Genomic DNA, 20,826 nt, shown 5'->3' on the forward strand with positions numbered 1-20,826 from the left:
TAAAAAAAAAAAAATGGCATTCCATTGGCCACTCTGTGGTCCTCTGGTACAGAGGCTAATCTTGGGGAGGTTACATATGTAGCTTAGAATATGTATATGAAATAATTTCCAACTATTAGAAATTGGAAGACGTGTGATTTTAGCATCTGCAGATCACGTGTTTCTTCTGCTGTGTGTATTTGTGGGAGAGGGTGGAGAGAGAGCTCCTATGACTTCACATGATTTCATGTTCAAGAGAATAACAGTTAACTGCATCCCAGGGTTGTTGTAAGCAATACTGTCTCAGCTTTTAGCTACCCACAGTACTAAGATATATTGTATGCCCTTTTGGTGTCTTGGAACTTTCAAATAAACTGTGAGAATGATTATATAAATGGGGCTACTATTAGGCTAGGAATAAAAAAAAAAATGCCTTGTAGATATGACACATTTCCAGCTCAATTTAGCACAATATAGAATTGCAGAGGTGTAGTGAAATTACCTCCCGCATACAAAGGTGCTCATGTAACTGAGTTGTTGTTGTTGTTGCTGCTGCTTCTGCTGTTGTGTTGTTGTTGTTATAACACAGGTATTCTGGGGGGGGGGGTGTTGGGGTGGGAGGCTAAAACTGAGACAAAGTGCCTTACAACCCCTCGGAATGTAGCCCAAACCAGAAATCTCACAGCCGACATTCCAGAAGAGATGCAGAGCAAACTAATAGAGGAACAGCTGCAAGAGACTGTGACTCAAGTGAGGCCATCACACACACACACACACAGAATAAAGATTTGTGCAGGTATTTACTTTCTAATTTAGAAGCTAGTTGGTCTTTAATACCACAATGGCATCAAGGCATCCTTCATTTAAGTAGCAAATATGACCAAAGCAGCCACTCCCCATGGTCCATCCTTCCCTAACCTGGTGCCCTTCAGATCTTCTGGACTTCAACACTTATAAGCCCTAGCCAATGGTCTGGAATGTTGAGAGGAGTTGTAGTGCAGAAGAAGAGGAAGGCTCCAGACTTTTCTCCTTCTCTCATAATATTAGAACCCGGGATCAAGATATGTGCAAGATATGATGATGGCCACCCATTTGGATGGCTTTAAAGGGGGGTTGTACAGTTTCCTGGAGGAAAAGGCAATCCCGGGCTCCTAGTCCTGAATACTACCTCCACTATCAGAGGCAGTGAGCCTTTGTACAGGAGTAGCTGGGGAACGTGGGCGGGACGGTGCTGTTGCCCTCATGTCCTGCCTTTGGGCTTTTCTTGAGCAGCTGGCTGACCACTGTGTGAAGGGAATGCTAGACTGGATGGACCCTCCATCTGTTCCAGCAGGGCTCTTCTTATGTTCTTATTTAATGAACCCTAATCCCAACCCATTGTCCAGTCACTATTTCTCCCTTAATGTAAAGGGTTGCATATACCAAATTCCTTCACTGGAATGCACATATGAATGGGGTATCTATTCCAATGGATCATGGCTATTGACCACATGGAAATATTCCATGGATGCCTCAACGCAAGGAAAGCACTAACTGGGGATTGGCTGTTGTGCTTCTGGCTTTGGATCAGGACCACTGTTCCCATGAGGAAAGTTCAAGAAAAGTATTGTGGACATATATATTGTTCAAAAGGCTCATGCAGTCAAAGAAGCAACAACTTAATACTTCAGTTTCATTGCTGACAGAATGACAACGTGACTTTTTTTTTCCAGGAAAGGAGACACCGAATACTGGAAGATTCTGTCCTTCTTCTTTGCCATTCAGGAGATCAACCAGAATCCCAGACTCTTATCCAACATCACCCTGGGGTACAGCATCCATGACAACTATATCAATGCCAGACTGACTTCGGATACCTTGCTAGACCTTCTCTCTCCTGGGCAGGCAAATGTCCCCAACTACAAATGTGGAAGATGGAATCACCTGTTAGCTATTCTGGAAGGGACCAACTCTGATATCTCTATCCAGATTTCAGCCATGTTGGGCATCTACAAAATCCTACAGGTGTGTGTGTAGGGGTGGTGGTGGGAGGTATATTCAGGCTTAATTTCACTCTACTCGCAGCCCTTTTCAAACAAGGGAAAACCTTCTCCAGAGAAGTTAAATGGGAGCTACACTCCCTCATGAATATAGGTGATCTGGATACACAGTGGGGTGGAAATGTTAGAGCTCCCCCCACCCCGAGATCCCAATCTGTATTGAGGAAGGCATACTGGGTATTTCTGCTAGAAAAAGCCTGCACTCAAGGGCCAATCACATGAGTAACATCATGTATACTTTGCTTTGCATTCATACACTCATAGCTAAGAAGGCAACAGGTACATAGGGCTGCTTCACACGGAGCTTTTATCTTGCTATTGAGATGACTCACTCATGGAAGTCTATGGTTTCTTTTCATGACATTGTTAACCAACAGGGCACACCCAGAGTTATTTCCTGCTTATTTCATAACAAAAGATCTGGAACTAATAATGAACCATTTGTTTAAGTCAGAATGTAACACGATTGAAACAGCCTCTACATTATGCTGTTTCATTGACTTCTACGGAACCCTGAACGTTAAAAGCTTCCTCTCTCAGCAGTCTTGTGGTGGCTTTCTGGGAGCCCATGATAAACATGGAAAAGATCCAGAATGTAAGGACTGTGGGGGTTTCCTTTAGTGTAAACGCAGCCAGATAGACACCAGTGAGTGGTGGGATGGAAAATACTTGGCAGCTGTCAATCCTCCCTAAGAATCAAGTGTGCTTCTATTCTGGGTTCTGTTTCTTGGCCACATTAAATACTGCTGGGAAAGTGGGATGAAGTGTTGGGAACTTGCTCCCTTGATGAAGACTCAGGAGATGCCCCTAAACTCCTCCTCCTCTTCCTCCCCCCTTCTCCTTCCCCTTCTATACCATCCTTATGAGGCCTGAACATTTCATTTGTGATACAATTAAAACTATTTGTTCAATTGATTTCAAGTATGGCACAGATAATTTCCAGTTAATAGGCGTTATCAGGTCAGATTTTTGAAATACCAGTTGAAGAACTAAAATTTGATTGTGCAACAAAATAAACCCCCTTTCTCATACTTTCTTTGCCAGGTCACTTATGCTTTTGTTTCTCATGTTCTGAGTGATAAAACGCAGTTCCCTTTTTTCTACCCAACGGTCCCCAAAGAAGGAACCCAGTACCAGGGGATTGTCAAACTGCTCCTGCATTTCAGATGGACGTGGGTTGGTCTCATTGCTCCAGACAATGACAATGGAGAGAGATTCGTCGGGACCTTGTCCCATGAGCTCATCAGGAATGGTGTTTGTGTCGCTGTCTCACAACGCATCTCAGGACTGAATGCGGACCAAAGGGTGTTTGGTCAGGTTACATTCCACAAGTGGAGACAAGTCAATGTCATGGTTTACTGTACAGAGACAACTTCTTTCTTAAAAGGCATATACATTGTGCAAAGACTTATTACATTGTTCATAAAACCAATTGTGGGGCAAGTCTGGATTTTAACAGCTTTGTGGGACATCACCTTGGAGCTGAAGTCTACTGATCTTTATGTCCAACGTAATCATGTTATGTTTTCCTTTTTTATAAAAACACACAAAAAGTCAAACGACAATGACTTTTCACACTTTTACTCTTCTGTCAAGCAGTTTGTGGAGAAGGCCTTCACTTGTTCATATTCAAAGCATGCATTGTCTGTGCAAGGCTGGATGAGATGCAGAGAGAACGACAAACTGGAGGCCGTTCCCCAGGAGGACAAGGAGAGAATCCTGTCTGCAAACAGCTACATCATTTACAACACTGTCCAGGCTGTGGCCCGTGCCATAGATGCTGCTTATTCCTTCAGCTCCAAGAGGATGGTGGTGGAGGGTGGAGACAGGCTGCATGTTCAATGGCTACAGCCATGGCAGGTATTCCTTTTCCTGTCAGAGATATCTCTGTTGAGCATGACGATCAGTTGCAGAATTCCCATATGATTGCCTCGGATTTAAAATCTAAGAATAGAAGAAAATGTGGTGAGATGGTGGGTATTTATTCAGCAAAACCAGCTGCAAAACTCCCTGTGCTGCTCACTCTTTCGGCCTCTTTATACCAGCCTCTGAAGACTCAGCTCATCTGGGCATAGCCCCACCATGGGTGTGAATCTGCTGTGTCTGCACTGGCCCATCCCACATGCTCCACTAGATTACAGAAAATAAAATTAAAAATAAATGGCTTGCTGAGTATGACCAGGCCCAGATTGCAGAACAAGTTCATCTCTAATTCTTTAATATGGTATTATTTTTTTTATTACATTTCTGTATCACCCGATAACCAAGTTCCCTGGGCAATCTACAAAAGATTATATTATAAGGTTTAAATACAATATAAAACATAATATAGAAACCATTTATTTGAAAACACATGCACACAGAGACAAACACATACATCAACAGTCGATATCTCACATGCTGTCAAATGCCTGGGAGTAGGGGAAATTCTTAACCTGGTGCCAGAAGGATTTCAGAATTCCCACCGCCCCAGTGCCCAAACTCAGGCAATCTGACACTGGACACCCAAATCCATGAGATTTCTTTATTGCAGGAAATTCCATGGCGAAAGCTTAATAATTACACTCTTCAGAAATCATAAAGGTGATGGTCAGTAGCTATAGACTCTATGTAAGTCCAAGACACTCCAAAGCTAAACGCTACTACCATGACTAAGATCCTCATCAATGTGGTTTCCCTGTTGCCATCTCTATGGTTCTGAACAAAAGTGAAGGGACTCTGGTTTCCTGGTGTACCTAACCCAAGCAATCTTCCCACGGGGTTCCAAACCCCAGACAAGGAATGGGAAGGATTCCTGGAATGACCCCTCAGTCAATCAAGGAAGACATCCCTGAAAGGCCTAAACCAAACCACACCCATAGAGAGTCCAACTTTGAATCTTTTGTTAATAACTCCAGGCTACATGATTGAGGTCTATCAAGAACAAGGGAAGGTTAAACCCAGACACACAAGGAGATCCATGCCACCACTTTCACATTGGTAACTCCACACTGCATTCGTTCATGTAGAGGAAGGTCCAAAAGTCGTAGATCAAACCCAGCCTGCCAGTAGGCTGTGCTGATGACAGATAATGACACACAATCCACAGCAAACAACAGCTGAAGTCTATGAAAAGTCCCACAGTACTTTTCAAGGCAAGTCTTTAGCAATCCAAAGTTCCAATTAAGGGAGAGTCCATGTGCAGGGAGTCTCCAAAGGCCCAGACGATGATGGATCCAAACAGAGAAGGCTTCGGGCAATGAGGACAAGACATTCCTAGCAAAGGCTCTTTGCCTTTGCAGCAGCTTAAAAGTGACTGTAGGATACCCCCTCTGGATCCCTTGACAGACAAGGGCCTTTAGCCTTCCAGCAAGGCTCCAGTCTGAACAGGGCTCTCAGCCCTTCAGCAGTGACGCTTCAACCTGGGCGATCCTTCTGGAAACCCCACCCCTGCACTGTCAGGTTCTCATGGACAGCTTCCGGCCTCCCTGCCTGCCATGGCTGGACCAGAAGGTTGACAGGAAGTCGGGTGACTCCCCCTGGCTCTGCTCTGACAACACAGACAGCAATATGCTCACATAGATTATGAAACTCCAGAGGCTGAATAGGCCCAAGCCGTTCCAGGCTACTTTTCACAAAAACCTGGCTATAACTGACAAGGCCCACTGCTGTGCTGAAAATGGGCCCTGACAAAGCATGATACTCACTGGGGAGAGTGTTCCAAAACTGGAGGGCCACAAACAAAAAGGCCTTCTCCCTTCTTGCCATTCTCCAAACATCCTTTGGAGGATGCGCCTGGAGGAGGTTTTCAGATGACGATTGCAGTGTCTAGGTAGGACTCAGCTCCCTAAAACTGCTAAAGCAGACAAATGACATTCAGAGATGAAAACAGGTTTCTTGAGAATGTTGAGGGTTAACTCGTCCAGTTGAGTCTGGAACCAGCCCTGAGCCATACGACATTCGAGTGTGAAGTGGGGAGAACTGAGATCTTGAGTGTGGTTTCTTATTTCACTGATGCTGTTGTTTTCTCTCTATTATTCTAGCTTCACCATTTCCTGAGAAACCCCTATTTTTATAATACTTCTATGGATGGAATATATTTGGATGAGAAGGGAGAGCTGGCAGCTGAATTTGACATCATGAACTGGGTGAAGTTTCCCAATCACTCTGTTCTTAGAGTGAAATTTGGGAGCATGGAAAGACGGGGATCCCCAGGCCTCAGGTTCACCACTGACCAGGATGCCATTGTGTGGCCCAAATGGCTCAACCAGGTGGGGACAATGTAACATGTTCCAGGTCAGCCTTCCCTAATCCCGGTGGCTTGCCTTCAACCTGCAGGTTCCTTGGGACTTAAATGTTTGGTCCATTTATATAGGACCACTAGCCTATGTGGCACCTTATGGATTACAGGAGGACAGATTCCTTAAAACTGGAAACAACAGAAACAAGAGAGGAGGGGGAGGAGAAACCCCAGGGGGACCAACCTGAGCAGAAACAAGCAGGTGTTTCAGGTGGATGTGCTTAGGTTTCACGTTCAATCTGAGATGCCCTGTTGGGTCCTTTCAACTCTGTCTCTCACTCATGTAGTTAAATTGGCCCTAACTCATTCTCCTTGATGGTCCTTGTTTCTGTGCATAGACCCTGCCTCACGGTAGGTGTGTGGAAAGCTGTCGCCCTGGATTCGTCAAGGTGGTTCAGGAGGGAAAGCAGGTTTGCTGCTATGACTGTCCTCCCTGCGCAGAAGGGACCATCTCCACCAATGAAGGTGGGTGACTGAAGAGGAAAATGCATCCCATGGGGAGGAGGGCAAAGGTTCATCTCAATGTATTCTTAAAGGCATTTCCAAACTTAGATCATTTTCTGCAATATCCATAAGTTTATTCACACAGTTGGTCCCAAGAAACGACCTTGGTCCTTGCATCTCCCAAGATGCAGCTCCATGGGATCAACCCCGGTTGAGCACAGGTGGAGGCACAGCTTAAAATGTGCTACATTTGGAAGATGGGGATTTTTGTTCACCTCTCCCACATCAGTCCCCTGAGAGAGACAGCCAGCACAGTTGAAATGCTTGCAGTGCCCAAGCCCAGATGTCAATTTATCTTCTTTTGTCATAGCCAAATTGTGGTCTACACTTCCCTTAAGCTGTGGGAGCATGAGAATGAGGCACTGCAGGTCATGGAACTGTACTTTCCCTAATAAAAGAGGCAATCCTTGGCATGGTTCTGTAGACTTAAAAGGCATTCACTACAAACATTCCTGGATCCTTTCACCTTACCAACCCTCCAATCATACAACAATATATCTGGGTTAAAGATGGGTGTGGAACTCAGTTTTGTTGGAGAACTGGACAACCTCCCATCGAGCCCTGCCCAGACTGAATGACCTCAGCAAGAGGTGGAGGCAAAGGCACCCTGTGGGCCTGGCTTGGAGCCCGGTTGTCTGATTGCCTCCCTCACTCCACTGGCCCCCTTCCTGTCAAATATAGTCTTTTATTTTCCCCGAAATTGAGCACAGTGGGGCTGAAACTGCTGCTTCTGCTCTCTGCTGCTTCCCTGCTGCTTCTCTGCTATCTGATCTGCTGTCTCTGATCAGACTGCAGTTTCAAGCGTCTGCACATGCTCTGTTTTCCTTTGTCCTTAAACAGACCTGTGGGGTGAATCATAGAATAGTAGGGTTGGAAGGGGCCTATGAGACCATCGAGTCCAACCCTCAATGGTGGGGGCGGAATCTTTATGGAAACAGGATGAGAGGTGCTTCCTGGTTATATCTGGATTTTCTTGAAATTGCTTTGGTCCATCTGGGATCAGGGGCACACGAAGTAAGAAAAGCATAGGATACAGCACCCATAAATTCACTTTCACAGGTCACATGTCAAGCGCTGCTCAATCCAGGTGGGTGGAATACAGCTGTATTTGTGTGTGGGAAAGAGGAGGAAGCTTTTCTGCAGAAAAAAGAGATCAGGGCTGGAGAAGGGCTAGCGATTGCCAGTATGTCAAGTGCAGGCAGCAGGAGGAGCCTTTAGCGTCAACATTTTGCAGTTGTGTTACTGTGATCTGCTGAAGAGTAAACAATATAGAGAGCAGAAGGAGAAGGGGTGGCCAGCACTGGGAGTCCCCCCACACTTTAATTCTATGTGGCTCAGTCCTACGTGTGTGTCTGTTGTTGTTCAGTCATTCAGTCTTGTTCGACTCTTCATGACCCCATGGACCACAGCACACCAGGCCTTCCTGTCCTCCACTCTTTCCCGGAGTGTGCTCAAATTAATATTCATTGCATCGGTGATGCTATCTAGCCATCTTATCCTCTGCCGTCCCCTTCTCCTTTTGCCTTCAGTCTTTCCCAGCATCAGGGTCTTTTCCAGGGAGTTTTCTCTTCGCATTAGGTGGCCAAAATATTGGAGCTTCAGCTTCAGTATCTGTCCTTCCAATGAGCACTCAGGGTTGATTTCCTTTAGGATGGACTGATTTGACCTCCTTGCAGTCCAGGGGACTCGTAAGAGTCTTCTCCAGCACCACAGTTCGATGGCATCAATTCTTCGGCGCTCAGCCTTCCTTATAGTCCAGCTCTCACAGCCATACGTTGCTGCTGGGAAAACCATAGCTTTGATTATACAAATCTTTGTCGGCAAGGTGATGTTTCTGCTTCTTACTATGCTGTCTAGGTTGGCCATAGCTTTCCTCCCAAGGAGCAAGTGTCTTTTAATTTCATGGTTACAGTCACCATCTGCGGTGATCTTGGAGCCCAAGAACACAAAATCTGTCACTGCTTCCATTTCTTCCCCTTCTATGTGCCAGGAAGTGATGGGGCCAGATGCCATGATCTTAGTTTTATTAACGTTGAGTTGCAAACCAGCTTTTGTACTCTCCACTTTCACCCTCAACAAGAGGCTCTTGAGATCCTCTTCACTTTCTGCCATTAGCATGGTATCGTCTGCGTATCTGAGGTTGTTGATAATTGTCCTGGCAATCTTAATTCTGACCTGTGATTCATCCAACCCGGCGTTTCACATGATGTACTCTGCATATAAATTAAATAAGCAGGGCAACAATATACAGCCTTGACATACTCCTTTCCCAATTTTGAACCAATCGTTTGTTCCATGTCCGGTACTTACTGCTGCTTTTTGTTCCTCGTGCAGGTTTCTCAGGAGACAGGTAAGGTGGTCTGGTACTCCCATCTTTTAAGCATTTGCCACAGTTTGTTGTGATCCACACAATCAAAAGCTTTAGCCTAGTAAATGAAGCAGAAATAGATGTTTTTCTGGAATTCCCTTGCTTTCTCCATGATCCAGCAAATGTTGGCGATTTGATCTCTAGTTCCTCTGCCACATCCAAACCCAGCTTGTACTTCCGGTAGTTCTCGGTTCACATGCTGCTGAAGCCTAGCTTGTAGGATTTTGAGCATAACCTTGCTGGCATGTGAAATGAGTGCAATTGTGCGGTAGTTTGAACACTCTTTGGCGTTGCCCTTCTTTGGAATTGGAATGTAAACTGACCTCTTCCAGTCTTGTAGCCACTGTTGAGTGTTCCAAATGTGTTGGCTTATTGAGTGCAGCACTTTAACAGCATCATCTTGTAGGATTTCAAATAGCTCAGCTGGAATACTGTCATCTCCACTGGCTTTGTTGTTAGTAATGCTTCCTAAGGCCCACTTGACTTCACTCTCTAGGATGTCCGGCTCAAGTTCAGTGATTGCACTATCATGGCTATCAGGGACATTCAGATCCTGTATAGTTCTTCTGTGTATTCTTTCCACCTCTTCTTAATCTCATCTGCTTCTGTCAAGTCCCTGCCTTCTTTGTCCTTTATCATGCCAGTCTTTGCACAAAACATTCCCTTGAGATCTCCGATTTTCTTGAAAAGATCTCTAGTCTTTCCTATTCTATCGTTTTCCTTGATTTCTTTGCATTGTAAAATTTTTATCTTTGCTGTTTTAAATCTGTATTTTAAACTCCTGTACTGCTGCTAGGTTTTATTGTGGTTGTATTGTTATATTGTGGTTTTAATGTTCTATATATTTTAAATTGTTTCATTGTGTGTTGTTTGGTTTTAGTTTTTGTGAACCGCCCAGAGAGCTTCGGTTATTGGGCGGTATAGAAATGAAATAAATAAAATAAATAAATAAATAAATAATTGTTCATTTAAGAAGGCCTTCTTGTCTCTACTTGCTATTCTCTGGAACTCTGCATTCAGCTGCATATATCTTCACCTTTCTCCCTTGCTTTTCACGTCCCTTCTTTCCTCAGCTACTTGTAAAGCCTCATCAGACAGCCACTTTGCTTTCTTGCATTTCTTTTTCTTTTGGATGGATTTAGTTGCTGCCTCTGTCCTGAACAATGTTACAGACCTCTGTCCATAGTTCCTCAGGCACTCTGTCTATCAGGTCTAATCCCTTAAATCTATTCCTCACCTCCACTGTATATAAGGGATAATATTTACGTCATACCTGAATGGTGGTTTTCCCTACGTTCTTCAATTTAAGCTGAAATTTTGCGACAAGAAGCTCATGATTTCAGCCACAGTCAGCTCCAGGTCTTGTTTTTACTGACTGTACAGAGCTTCTCCATCTTTGGCTGCAAAGGACATAATCAATCTGATTTCGATATTGACCATCTGGTGATGTCCATGTGTAGAGTCACCTCTTGTGCTGTTGGAAAAGAGTGTTTGCTATGATCAGCATGTTCTCTTGGCAAAACTCTATTAGCTTTTGTCCTGCTTCATTTTGTACACCCAGGCCACACCTGCCTGTTTTCCCGGTGATTTCTTGACTTCCTACTTTAGCATTCCAATCCCCTATGATGAAGAGGACATCTTTTTTTGGTGTTAGTTCTAGAAGGTGTTGTAGGTCTTCACAGAACCGATCAACCTCAGCTTCTTCGGCCTCAGTGGTTGGGGCATAGACTTGAATGACTGTGATGCTGAATGGCTTGCCTTGGATTCGTACTGAGATCATGCTGTCGTTTTTGAAATTGTACCCCAGTACTGCTTTTCCCACCCTTTTGTTGGCTATGAGTGCTACTCCATTTCTTCTAAGGGATTCTTGCCCACAGTAGTAGATATGATGGTCACCTGAATTAAATTCGCCCATGCTTGTCCATTTCAGTTCACTGATTCCCAAGATGTCGATGTTCAGTCTTGCCATCTCATGTTTGACCACCTCCAGCTTACCTTGATTCATTGACCTTACATTCCAGGTTCCTAAACAATATTGTTCTTTACAGCATCGGAATTACTTTTCACCACCAGACACATCCACAGCTGAGTGTCCTTTCGGCTTTGTCCCAGCCACTTCACTCTTTCTGGCGCTGCTTGGAAATTCCCTCTGCTCTTCCCCCATAGTACATTGGACACCTTCTGACTAGGGTTGGTGGAGAATTCTGCCACAGATTCCAGTGAGGCCAGATTCTAAAAAATCCGTGGTGGAATGGCCTCCTGCCCCCCGGCCCCACCCCACAGAATCCCCCCGGGATGGCACTTACCTGGGGCGGATGCAGGGGATTTGGCGGCGGCGGTTCCGGCGGTGGCTCCGGCGGCGGCGGCTCTGGTAGCTAGTCTCCTGGCTGGCTGTGGCAGGGCTGCTGCCACCGCTATTGCCGTCCTTGTACCATGATAGGCTACGTAAGAATTTACGTAGCCTATCACGGCTAACCTAAACAAAAAACAATGCAGCGTATGCAAATGGTGGTGGCTACGGCGGCCGCCATTTCTGTTCTCTATTTTTCACAAATTTATCTTATGTACATATTTACGTAAGATAAAACAGCAAAAAAAAGAGGAACGCAAATAGCGTAGTGGACGCTATTTGCGTTCCTTTATTTTTTGCCGTTCTAGCCTACATAAATATTTACATAGGCTAGAACGGCGAAAAATAAAGGAATGCAAATAGCGTCCACTACGCTATTTGCATTCCCCTTTTTTTCGCCGTTTTATCTTACGTAAATATTTACGTAAGATAAATTGGCGAAAAATAGAGAATGGAATTGGCGGCCACCGTAGCCGCCGCCATTTGCGTACGCTGCATTGTTGTTTTGTTTTGTTTTTAGGTTAGCCGTGATAGTCTACGTAAATTCTTACAGAAATCTGGCTGCGGACGGCCCTGGCTGGTTGCTCCGCGGCCTGGCTGCGGAGCGGAGCCGGCCGTCGAGGATTTCGGGGGGGAGGACCGGATCGTCTTCCCCCCGTCGAGGATTCCACGGGGAGGGATGGAGCGCCTCCCCGCCTCACCGTGAAAGATTCCGCGAAAAGGTAAGTGACTTTCATGCATCCCTACTTCCGACCTGAGGGGCTCATCTTCCGGTGTCATATCTTTTAGCCTTGTGATAAGTTCCATGGGGTTTTCTTGGCAAGAATACTGGAGTGGGTTGCCATTTCCTTCTCCAGTGGACCACATTTTGTCAGAACTCTCCGCCATGACCTGTCCGTCTTGGGTGGCCCTGCATGGCATAACTTATGGCTTCACTGAGTTACGCAAGCCCCTTCACCACAACAAGGCAGTGATCCATGAAGGGAATGTGTGTGTCTACTCAGAAGTAAAGCTCACACTGCTCAGGGGAGGCAGTATGCCCAGGTTTTGCAACCATGAAGTGTCATCCTGTGCCTTTTACTCAGGAGTAAATCCCATTGTATTCAGCAGGACTTTCTCCCTGGTGGGAGCCCAGGGAATCACAGCCTTGCTCTGTCTGCATTTCCTTTCCATGGCTGGAACTTTATATACCATGAACCTCCCACCACCACCACCATTTTCAGTATACCCCGGGATTGCCAGACATGTGTGATGTTTCTTAATCACATACCAGCATCATATTAGAACTTATGGAAGCTGACTGAGGGAGAACAGAAAGTACACATTCATGAATGCCAGATACAGGCTACTTACTGTGAATGGTGAAAGCTAGGAACGGTGCTGTAATCCTTTTTTTAAAAAATGAGAAAGGCAGGCTACCTACTCTGAGTGGCGAAAGCAACCACCTTGCAACCCAGCTTCTCAAAAATATGCAGCTGCTTTATTCTGAAAGGGAAACACATTCTGCTGACTGTGTGCTCTACTGTCCATTGTGGAAAAGAGTGAAGGGCGGAGGAGCAGCCCCACCCCTTGACCACATCATTGCCAGGTCACAGCCACATCAAAAAGGCATGGCCAGGATTTAAGGCGGGGAGAATGGGGCACACTGCAGCAGAACCACCTGGACTGGAGTCGCTTTAAGAAAATATTACCGACTAAAAGGACTTTCCAAAAATGTGGCTTTTCAAGAGGGAAGCTGCTGGTTGGCTGTAAAGTGGTGACACTGCCATCTGCCACAAATGACCCTGATGTGCTCTCCCTCGGCATTAAATCACCCATGTAGATTGCCTCTGGGTCCTTTTAAAAGATGGCATCCAGTGGGGCTGAATGTTTGAACTCTCTGGGTGCCATATTTAGACTGAAATTTATATACACACACAAAGAGTAATAGCAGGTAAGAGAAGAGGAATCTGGGCAGGTGATCAGACAGCTCCAGATCTAATCAACATCAGAAATCATTCTTTAAACCCACGCATGTGTGGTTCACTGGCAAGCGAGTTAAGAAATCCTCATTGTCTTCTCAACCTTAGCAGAGACAGAGAGAGGAAAGCAAATAACTAGCAATGAGATCACCATCATAATATTTTATAAAATGCTCTTCCCATGAGGCACCTCTCTCTCTCTCTCTCTCTCAATGTCTCTGTCTCTGTCTCTGTCTCTCTGTCTCTGTCTCTCTGTCTCTCTCTCTCTGTGTGTGTGTGTGTGTTTGCTTGCTGGACATGGACACCACTTCAACTTCAGATTCCAGCAGCCCCCCAAACAGTATTTATTACTCATTTGCTTTCATTCTTTTTCTTTTTCTTTGTGCTATTTTTACAATGCTATCTATCATCTATCATCTATCCTCTATCCTCTATCCTCTATCATCTATCATCTATCATCTATCATCCATCTATCTATCTATCTATCTATCATCTATCTATCCTCAGAAGTAAGCTCCATTTGTATTCAAATGGACTTGATCCCAGGTACGGACCACCGCCTTACCATCTGTACTGGTGGGAAGTTAAATTCTGTGGTCGTTTCGGCAATGCTTCTACATTTGTTTCTGCGTATACAAAAACTGGGCAACTTGAATTATTGTGTTTAACTGTTAGTTTGATGTGGTACGTCATTGGGTGAACAGTATTCTGTGGTGAGTCTATGTTGCTCTATTTATCTTTTTCTGCTGCTGTCTAAAACAGTCTGTGAAGACAGAATTGGGGGTATTGTCTAGGGATGTCAGAGGAATCCATTTGGGGGATGGAACACATTGAGCTTTTGCCATGTTGCTCCCTGCCCCGGACTCTGACCCGACCCTCCATTATCTGGCCCAAATTGGCCCACACCAGGTCTGGCCAGCTGGGGGATTTTCCGCCTTTGTGTGGTGGCACCAGCAGCAGAGGGTGGGATGGGTGGGTTTGCTATGGCCCATAGTGCTTCCCTCTCACCCTCTTGCCACCACTGCCACCCGCAACCATCGTCCCTCGGTCTCTGCTGGGGCCAACCAGAAAGAAAAAAGGAATAAGGAGGGATGGATGGATGGATGGATGGATGGATGGATGTGGAAAAAAAAGATTACGATCGCAACCTCAGTCTTTCAGGAGAGCTGACAGAATGGTCCCGCTTCCCCCTCTCATATCCCTCAGCACAGCCTGCTGGAGTGGAATTTGGAGGCCATCTTTAAGGGTAGAACTTTTACAAGGAGGCATACAAGATTTAAAAACAAACAAACAAACAAACTTTACAAATAGGCAAGTTATGAAAAATGAAAACATTTCCTCCTCTTTATTATATAGAGATAGAGATAGATATTATAATTTTATATATATTAAACTGGGTGAACTGTATCCTATACAGAGAGAGAGACAGAGACAGACAGACAGACAGACAGACGGAGGTATAATTATACTGTTCATACCTCGGTTTTCTTCTCCTAAGGAACTTCCATCTCCAGGCATTCCAAACTGCCACTCTTGACATCCATTTAGCAGCACCAATACTGATGAGGGCAGAAGCCAAAATGTTTAGCTGAAATACATTTTTTGAATAGTCTTTCTATCTTTCGTATATTCAGTACGGAATAAGATCGAAACCATCCATGAGTTAATCTTGGATGAAAATGTTGATCTGGTATGCATCACAGAGACTTGGCTGGGGGAAATAAGCGGGCCTGTATGGACTCAGCTTCACCCAGTCGGGTACTCTGGGGTAGAACAGGTAAGGAGAAGTGGATGGGGAGGTGGCATAGCAGTGGTCCACAAAGATAACATTCCCCTAACCAGACTCACTGTGAAGGAACTGGCTCACATCGAATGTGTATACCTCAGCCTTGGGGCTAGGGACAGGTTGGGGATTCTGTTAGTGTACCATCAACCCCGCTACCTAGCACAGTCCCTAACTGAGCTCATGGAGCTGGTCTTGAAGCTGGAGTCAAAGTCACCCAGGCTTTTGTTCTTGGGTGACTTTAACTTCCCTCAACAGGTCCAGCTTGCTCAGGAGTTCATGGCGACAGTGACAACCATGGGCCTGTCCCAGATGTTCAAGGGGCTGAAGCATGAAGCTGGTCACATGCTTGGTCTCATCTCCAGTCAGGAGAATGATCTGTGGGTGGAGGTTTAATCTGCCTCCATATTGTCATGGATGGATTACTGTCTGGTCAGGGCTGGTATCACAACTACGACCCACCTCTGCAGGGGTGGAGGACCAATTAAGATGGTCTGCCCCTGAAGGCTAATTGGATCCATTCTGATTCCAAAATGCCTTGGGGGGCTTCTTGGCTGGTGCTGCCACTGACCCTGTTGAGTCCCTGGTCTCTTGTGTGGAAAGAAGATCTGACCAGGGTGATTGACATGGTCACTCCTAGACATCCCCTCATACCAGCTTCCAAACAAGCTCCATAGTTTAGAGAAGAACTGAGGGAGCTGAAGCGGTAAGGACGATGTCGATGACTAGAGTGCAGATGGTGGAAAACTCAACTTGAATCTGATAAGACACATCATAGGAATCATTTGAAGACCTATGAGGTGGTGATACATGTAGTGAAGAGAGTTTCTACTCTACACATTTTGCATTCACAAACTCATGCCCAGCTGAGCTGTTCAGGATGGTTAGGGAGCTGAGTCAGCCCTCTGACACCCCCGGAATTCAAACTTAGAGCCTTCGGTATCTTGAATGAGTTTTTTGCTGATAAAATCTCTTGGATATGAGCAGACTTGGATGCTGTCGTGGGGACAGAAATCAAGAGTGGGGTGTCCAGCAGCTCTGCTTGCATGATTAAACTGGATCATTTTCAGCCAGTGACTTCTGATGATGTGGTCAACCTGCTTGGTTTGGTCCAAAACACAACTTGCCCTCTCAATCCTTGCTCATCCTGGCTTGTAGACTGGGGGTGGGGGGTGGGGAGAAATGGTAAAGCAATTTCTGCTAAATATTATTAATTTCTCCCTAAGGGAAGGTAATGTTCCATTGTGTCTGAAAGAAGCAATTGTTCGATCACTTCTGAAGAAGCCTTCCCTTGACCCCCTAGACTTTAATTATCATAGGCCAGTAAGTAATTTGCCATTTTGGAGCAAGGTAATTGAGAAGGTGGTGTCCATTCAACTCCAAGCAGTATTGGATACAACTGATTACCTGGACCCATTTCAAACCGGCTTCAGAGTGAGATACGGAGTTGAGACTGCCATGGTCACCTTGGTGGAAGATCTTCACCTGGCAATCGATGGGGAGAGTGCAACCCTACTGATTGTTTTGGATCTCTCAGCAGCATTCAATACCATTGACCATGATATCCTTTTGGATCACCTGAGGGAGCTGGGGGTCGGGGCACTGCTCTGCAGTGGTTCCGCTTCTTTCTCTCAGGACAGTTCCAGATGGTGTCACTCGGGCATAGTTGTTCCTCGAAAAAGGAACTATTATGCGGAATCCCTCAGGGCTCCAATCTATCCCCCAGTGCTGTTACCGGAAGCCACTGGGAGAGATCATCAGGAGGTTTGGGGTGGACTGTCATCAACATGCTGATGACACCCAAATCTATTTCTCATTAACATCCTTATCCAAGGAAGGTATGACTCCTCTAAAGTGACTGCCTGAAGTTGGTGATGGGCTGGATGAGGGAGAACAAGCTGAAACTGAATCCAGGCGATACAGAGGTGCTCGTTGTGAAGGGTCCTAATTCGGGGATTGAGGTATGTCAACCAGTTCTGGATGGGGTTGCACTCCCCCTGAAGGAGCACTTTCGTAGCTTGGGGGTGCTTCTTGGCCCAACCCTGCTCCTGGCACCCCAGGTGGAGGCAACGGTGAGAAGTGCCTGTTATCAGCTTTGGCTGATACACCAGCTACGCCCATTCCTGGAACATGTGGTAATAATGGTGGTGCACGTGCTGGTAACCTCTAGGCTTGATTTCTGTAATGCATTGTACTTGGGGTTGCACAGTACTTAAGGTTGCCTGCATATTTACTTCAGAAACTTCAGCTGGAGCTGGTACAAAATATGGTGGCCAGGCTGGTCTCTGGGATATCCCGTGGAGATCATATTACAGCAGTTTTAAAATCCTTGTTTCCGAATGAAAAATGCAGCGCTGGTTCTTACCTTTAAAGACTTACATGGTCTAGGTGCAACTTACTTTTCGGAGCGCCTTCTCCCCTACATCCCAGTCCGCCACTTAAGGTCCTCTGAGGGCTCTCTGCTGCAGCTGCCTAACATGAGATTGGCAGCCACATGCAAGGGGACTTTTACCTTTGCCGCCTTTCAGTTGTGGAATGACCTGCCGGTTGAAATGCACCCGCTGACCTCTTTGAAGGTTTTTAAGCAGGCATTAAAGACTCTATTTTTCTGGCAGGCCTTCCCTTTTTAGAACTCTTGTTCCTTTTGCTGACTTTTGTATATTGTTTTAAGCTGTGTTGTTTTAAGCTGAGTTGTTTGATTTTTTTTTTTAAATGTTTGTACTTCAAAAGTGTATTTAGGTATATGTTGTTGGTATATATTGTCTGTATGCTTTTATGTAAATGGTTGTTAAACGTTGCATATTGTATTTTAATGTTTTAACTTCTATAAACCACCCAGACAGCTTTGGCTATGGGACAGTATATAAATGTACTAAATTATATGTGTGTGTGTATGTGTGTGTGTGTGCACGTGTGTGTGTGTGTGTGTGTATACATACATACATACACACACACACGCACACACACACACAGATAAATATGGATATGGATATGGATATGGATATAGTCTGGAAGCAGCTGGTTACAGAAACTCATCTTCTTATATTTAAAAAGATTTGTTTATAAATTTACTTAAGAGTATTCTTATCCCAGTTCTCTCCCTAAAAGGCTCCTAGAGCAGCTCACAAATAATAAGTGAAAGAAGACAGTCCCTACCCATGGCTTACAATCTAAAAAGACATGACACACAAGGAAAAAGGACTAGGAAGGCATGAGGAAAAAGTTAAGTGTGCAATCCTAGGGTGTGCAAGGGAGAAGGCTGTGTTGCAATCGAGGTACGTTTGGCTCTACCCATCCAAAAAACCCCTTTGGCTCCGCCCCACAAGACCCCGCCCCATGACCCTACCCCATGACACCCTTGGCTCTGCCTCTGCTGAGCAGTGTCTGCCCTACCAGTAAGATCGTGCTCAAGCTGCCACTGGCAGGAGGGCCATGCTTCTCTGACATAATGTCATTCCCGGCTTATGTACTGGGTAGATCATGCAAACAGCCCCTCAGCAGAGATCCAGATTCACCGCATATGGTGTGGTGTTTCCTCCCATTTGGGGAACACTTCTGCTCAACAGAAAACCTGCCCCAGCTAAGCTGAAGTTGAAGAACTGCTCTAGCCGCCAGCTCATCAGGAGATGCTTCCCCAACGGGGAAAGTTAGTGCCTCGTGGGAAGGCTCTTGGGGCTTTGCGCAGTGCGCACCACCCCCATGCGGACTACTTCAGGCAAGCAAGACACACTCAGCCAAGACTGGGAGGAGACGGCCAAGTCTTCTGTCTCCCGCTTCCCCTGCTGTTATTACCTATCACAGATCAGAGATAACAGGTGGGTTTCTGCTGCCTCCGGGGGGAATTCATGAAGGTTTCATGGGCCGGATGCAGAACATCCATGGCCACATTAGGCCTGTGGACAGGAGGTTCCCCATCTCCTGTATAAAGTCACATTTAAACACAGGAGCCTATGTTGTATACATGGGAGCATGAAGACGAACAGCAGGCCGACCAACCCCTGCATGAAATGAATGTGTGCTACATATCACACCATAACACATATATCTGATAACATGTAAAAGACCAGGGCTTGACAAGGATGCAAGAGGGATGTTTCTCTTATTCTTTCCAGATTCAGATCATTGCACACAGTGTCCAGATGATCACCATCCAAACACAGACCGAAATCAATGTATCCCCAAGCTGAAAACCTTCCTGACCTATCAAGAACCTTTGGGGATCATCCTGGCTTCTTTTGCCCTATTCCTGTCCTTAACCACAGCCTTTGTGTTGGGAATCTTCATTAAATTCCTAGAAACTCCAATAGTCAAAGCCAACAACCGGGACCTCTCCTACATACTCCTCATCTCCCTCTTGCTTTCCTTCTTGTCCTGCTTCCTTTTCATTGGTCAGCCAAGGAAAGCAACCTGCCTCCTCCGACAAACAGCCTTTAGCATCATCTTCTCGGTGGCCATCTCTTCTGTCTTGGCCAAAACAATCACTGTAGTCCTGGCCTTCCTGGCCACAAAGCCAGGGAACAGGGTGAAGGGATGGCTGGGGAAGAGTTTGGCCAATTCCATTGTCATTTCCTGTTCTGGTGTCCAAGTTGTCATCTGCACCATCTGGCTGGGAATCTCTCCACCCTTCCCGGACTCTGACATGCAGTCCCAAACTGGACAGATCCTACAACAATGCAATGAAGGGTCTGTTGCCATGTTCTATAGTGCTCTGGGCTACATGGGCTTCCTGGCTGCCATCTGCTTCACGGTGGCATTCCTAGCCAGAAGACTGCCTGCGGCTTTCAATGAAGCCAAGCTGATCACTTTCAGCATGCTGGTCTTCTGCAGTGTGTGGGTGTCCTTTGTGCCTACCTACCTGAGCACTAAGGGGAAATACATGGTAGCTGTGCAGGTCTTCTCTATCTTGGCCTCCAGTGCTGGGTTACTGGGCTGCATCTTTCTTCCCAAGTGCTACATTATTGTACTGAGGCCTCATCTGAATACAAAGGAACATCTCATGATGAAAACAAATGAATAAATTTGATTCTTGTTCTTACCAAACAACCCAGTATTCTGCTCTTTTTTACAGCATAGTCTGTGTTTGGCAAAAGACGCTTCATTCCAATTTCAGAAAACCACAGAAGAAAATCCTTTTGTCCTTTTTTTTCTCTGCTACTATGCTTTGGGAACCTGAGTTTGGAGTTGGAAGTCTGGCTATCTCTTCCTTGGGATGCCACTTAAGAACATATGAAGAGCCATGCATGATGAGGCCAAGGGTCCATCTGTTCCAGCATTTTGTACACACAGTGGCCAACCAGCTGTTGACAAGGATCCCTCAAGCAGGACACAAGCACAATACCCCCCCAATGTTTCCCAGCAACTTGTGTACATAGCCTCATTGCCTCTGGTCCTGGAGGTATCAAATAGCCATTAAGACTATGATGGCTAAATCCATCCCTGTCAGTGGAGCCCCAGGTAGACTTGGTAGCATGGAGTACTTGGGGTCAGCTTCAGCTGATCTGCCTGGTATGGCCTTTCCTGGACAGGGATAACCTAGCTGCAGAAGTGTACATGCTGGGAACTT

General features: G+C 45.7%; 2 protein-coding genes across 2 annotated transcripts; both read left to right on the forward strand.

Annotated features, from left to right (window-relative positions):
- Window positions 1-3,329: 3,329 nt before the first annotated feature.
- LOC146356409 (vomeronasal type-2 receptor 116-like) lies at window positions 3,330-18,124 on the forward strand. The gene is made up of 5 exons (XM_084832618.1): window positions 3,330-3,878; window positions 6,041-6,268; window positions 6,636-6,762; window positions 12,073-12,241; window positions 17,098-18,124. Exons 1-5 carry the CDS (start codon window positions 3,369-3,371, stop codon window positions 17,105-17,107), a joined length of 1,044 nt encoding a protein of 347 aa, XP_084688744.1. The 5' UTR covers window positions 3,330-3,368; the 3' UTR covers window positions 17,108-18,124.
- A 475-nt stretch (window positions 18,125-18,599) lies between these two features.
- LOC146356410 (vomeronasal type-2 receptor 26-like) lies at window positions 18,600-20,280 on the forward strand. Its single transcript, XM_084830098.1, has 3 exons — window positions 18,600-18,658; window positions 19,065-19,183; window positions 19,376-20,280. The coding sequence occupies exons 1-3, from the start codon at window positions 18,600-18,602 to the stop codon at window positions 20,278-20,280; spliced, it is 1,083 nt and encodes a 360-aa protein (XP_084686224.1).
- Window positions 20,281-20,826: the final 546 nt, after the last annotated feature.

Source organism: Heloderma suspectum, chromosome 2 (assembly GCF_057233095.1).
Source record: "Heloderma suspectum isolate Gila_16-S chromosome 2, 16-S_ref, whole genome shotgun sequence".
In the NCBI taxonomy this organism is placed as follows: Eukaryota; Metazoa; Chordata; class Lepidosauria; order Squamata; family Helodermatidae; genus Heloderma; species Heloderma suspectum.

Excerpts from the sequence above, each read along its gene's own strand:
- LOC146356409 (XM_084832618.1), top strand. The coding sequence starts at position 3,369 with ATGGTTTACTGTACAGAGACAACTTCTTTCTTAAAAGGCATATACATT. Across the intron at positions 3,879-6,040 it reads AATGGCTACAGCCATGGCAG|CTTCACCATTTCCTGAGAAA; the intron begins GTATTCCTTTTC and ends CTATTATTCTAG. Across the intron at positions 6,269-6,635 it reads GGCCCAAATGGCTCAACCAG|ACCCTGCCTCACGGTAGGTG; the intron begins GTGGGGACAATG and ends TTCTGTGCATAG.
- LOC146356410 (XM_084830098.1), top strand. The coding sequence starts at position 18,600 with ATGACCCTACCCCATGACACCCTTGGCTCTGCCTCTGCTGAGCAGTGT. Across the intron at positions 18,659-19,064 it reads GAGCAGTGTCTGCCCTACCA|ATCAGAGATAACAGGTGGGT; the intron begins GTAAGATCGTGC and ends TACCTATCACAG. Across the intron at positions 19,184-19,375 it reads CAGGAGGTTCCCCATCTCCT|ATTCAGATCATTGCACACAG; the intron begins GTATAAAGTCAC and ends TATTCTTTCCAG.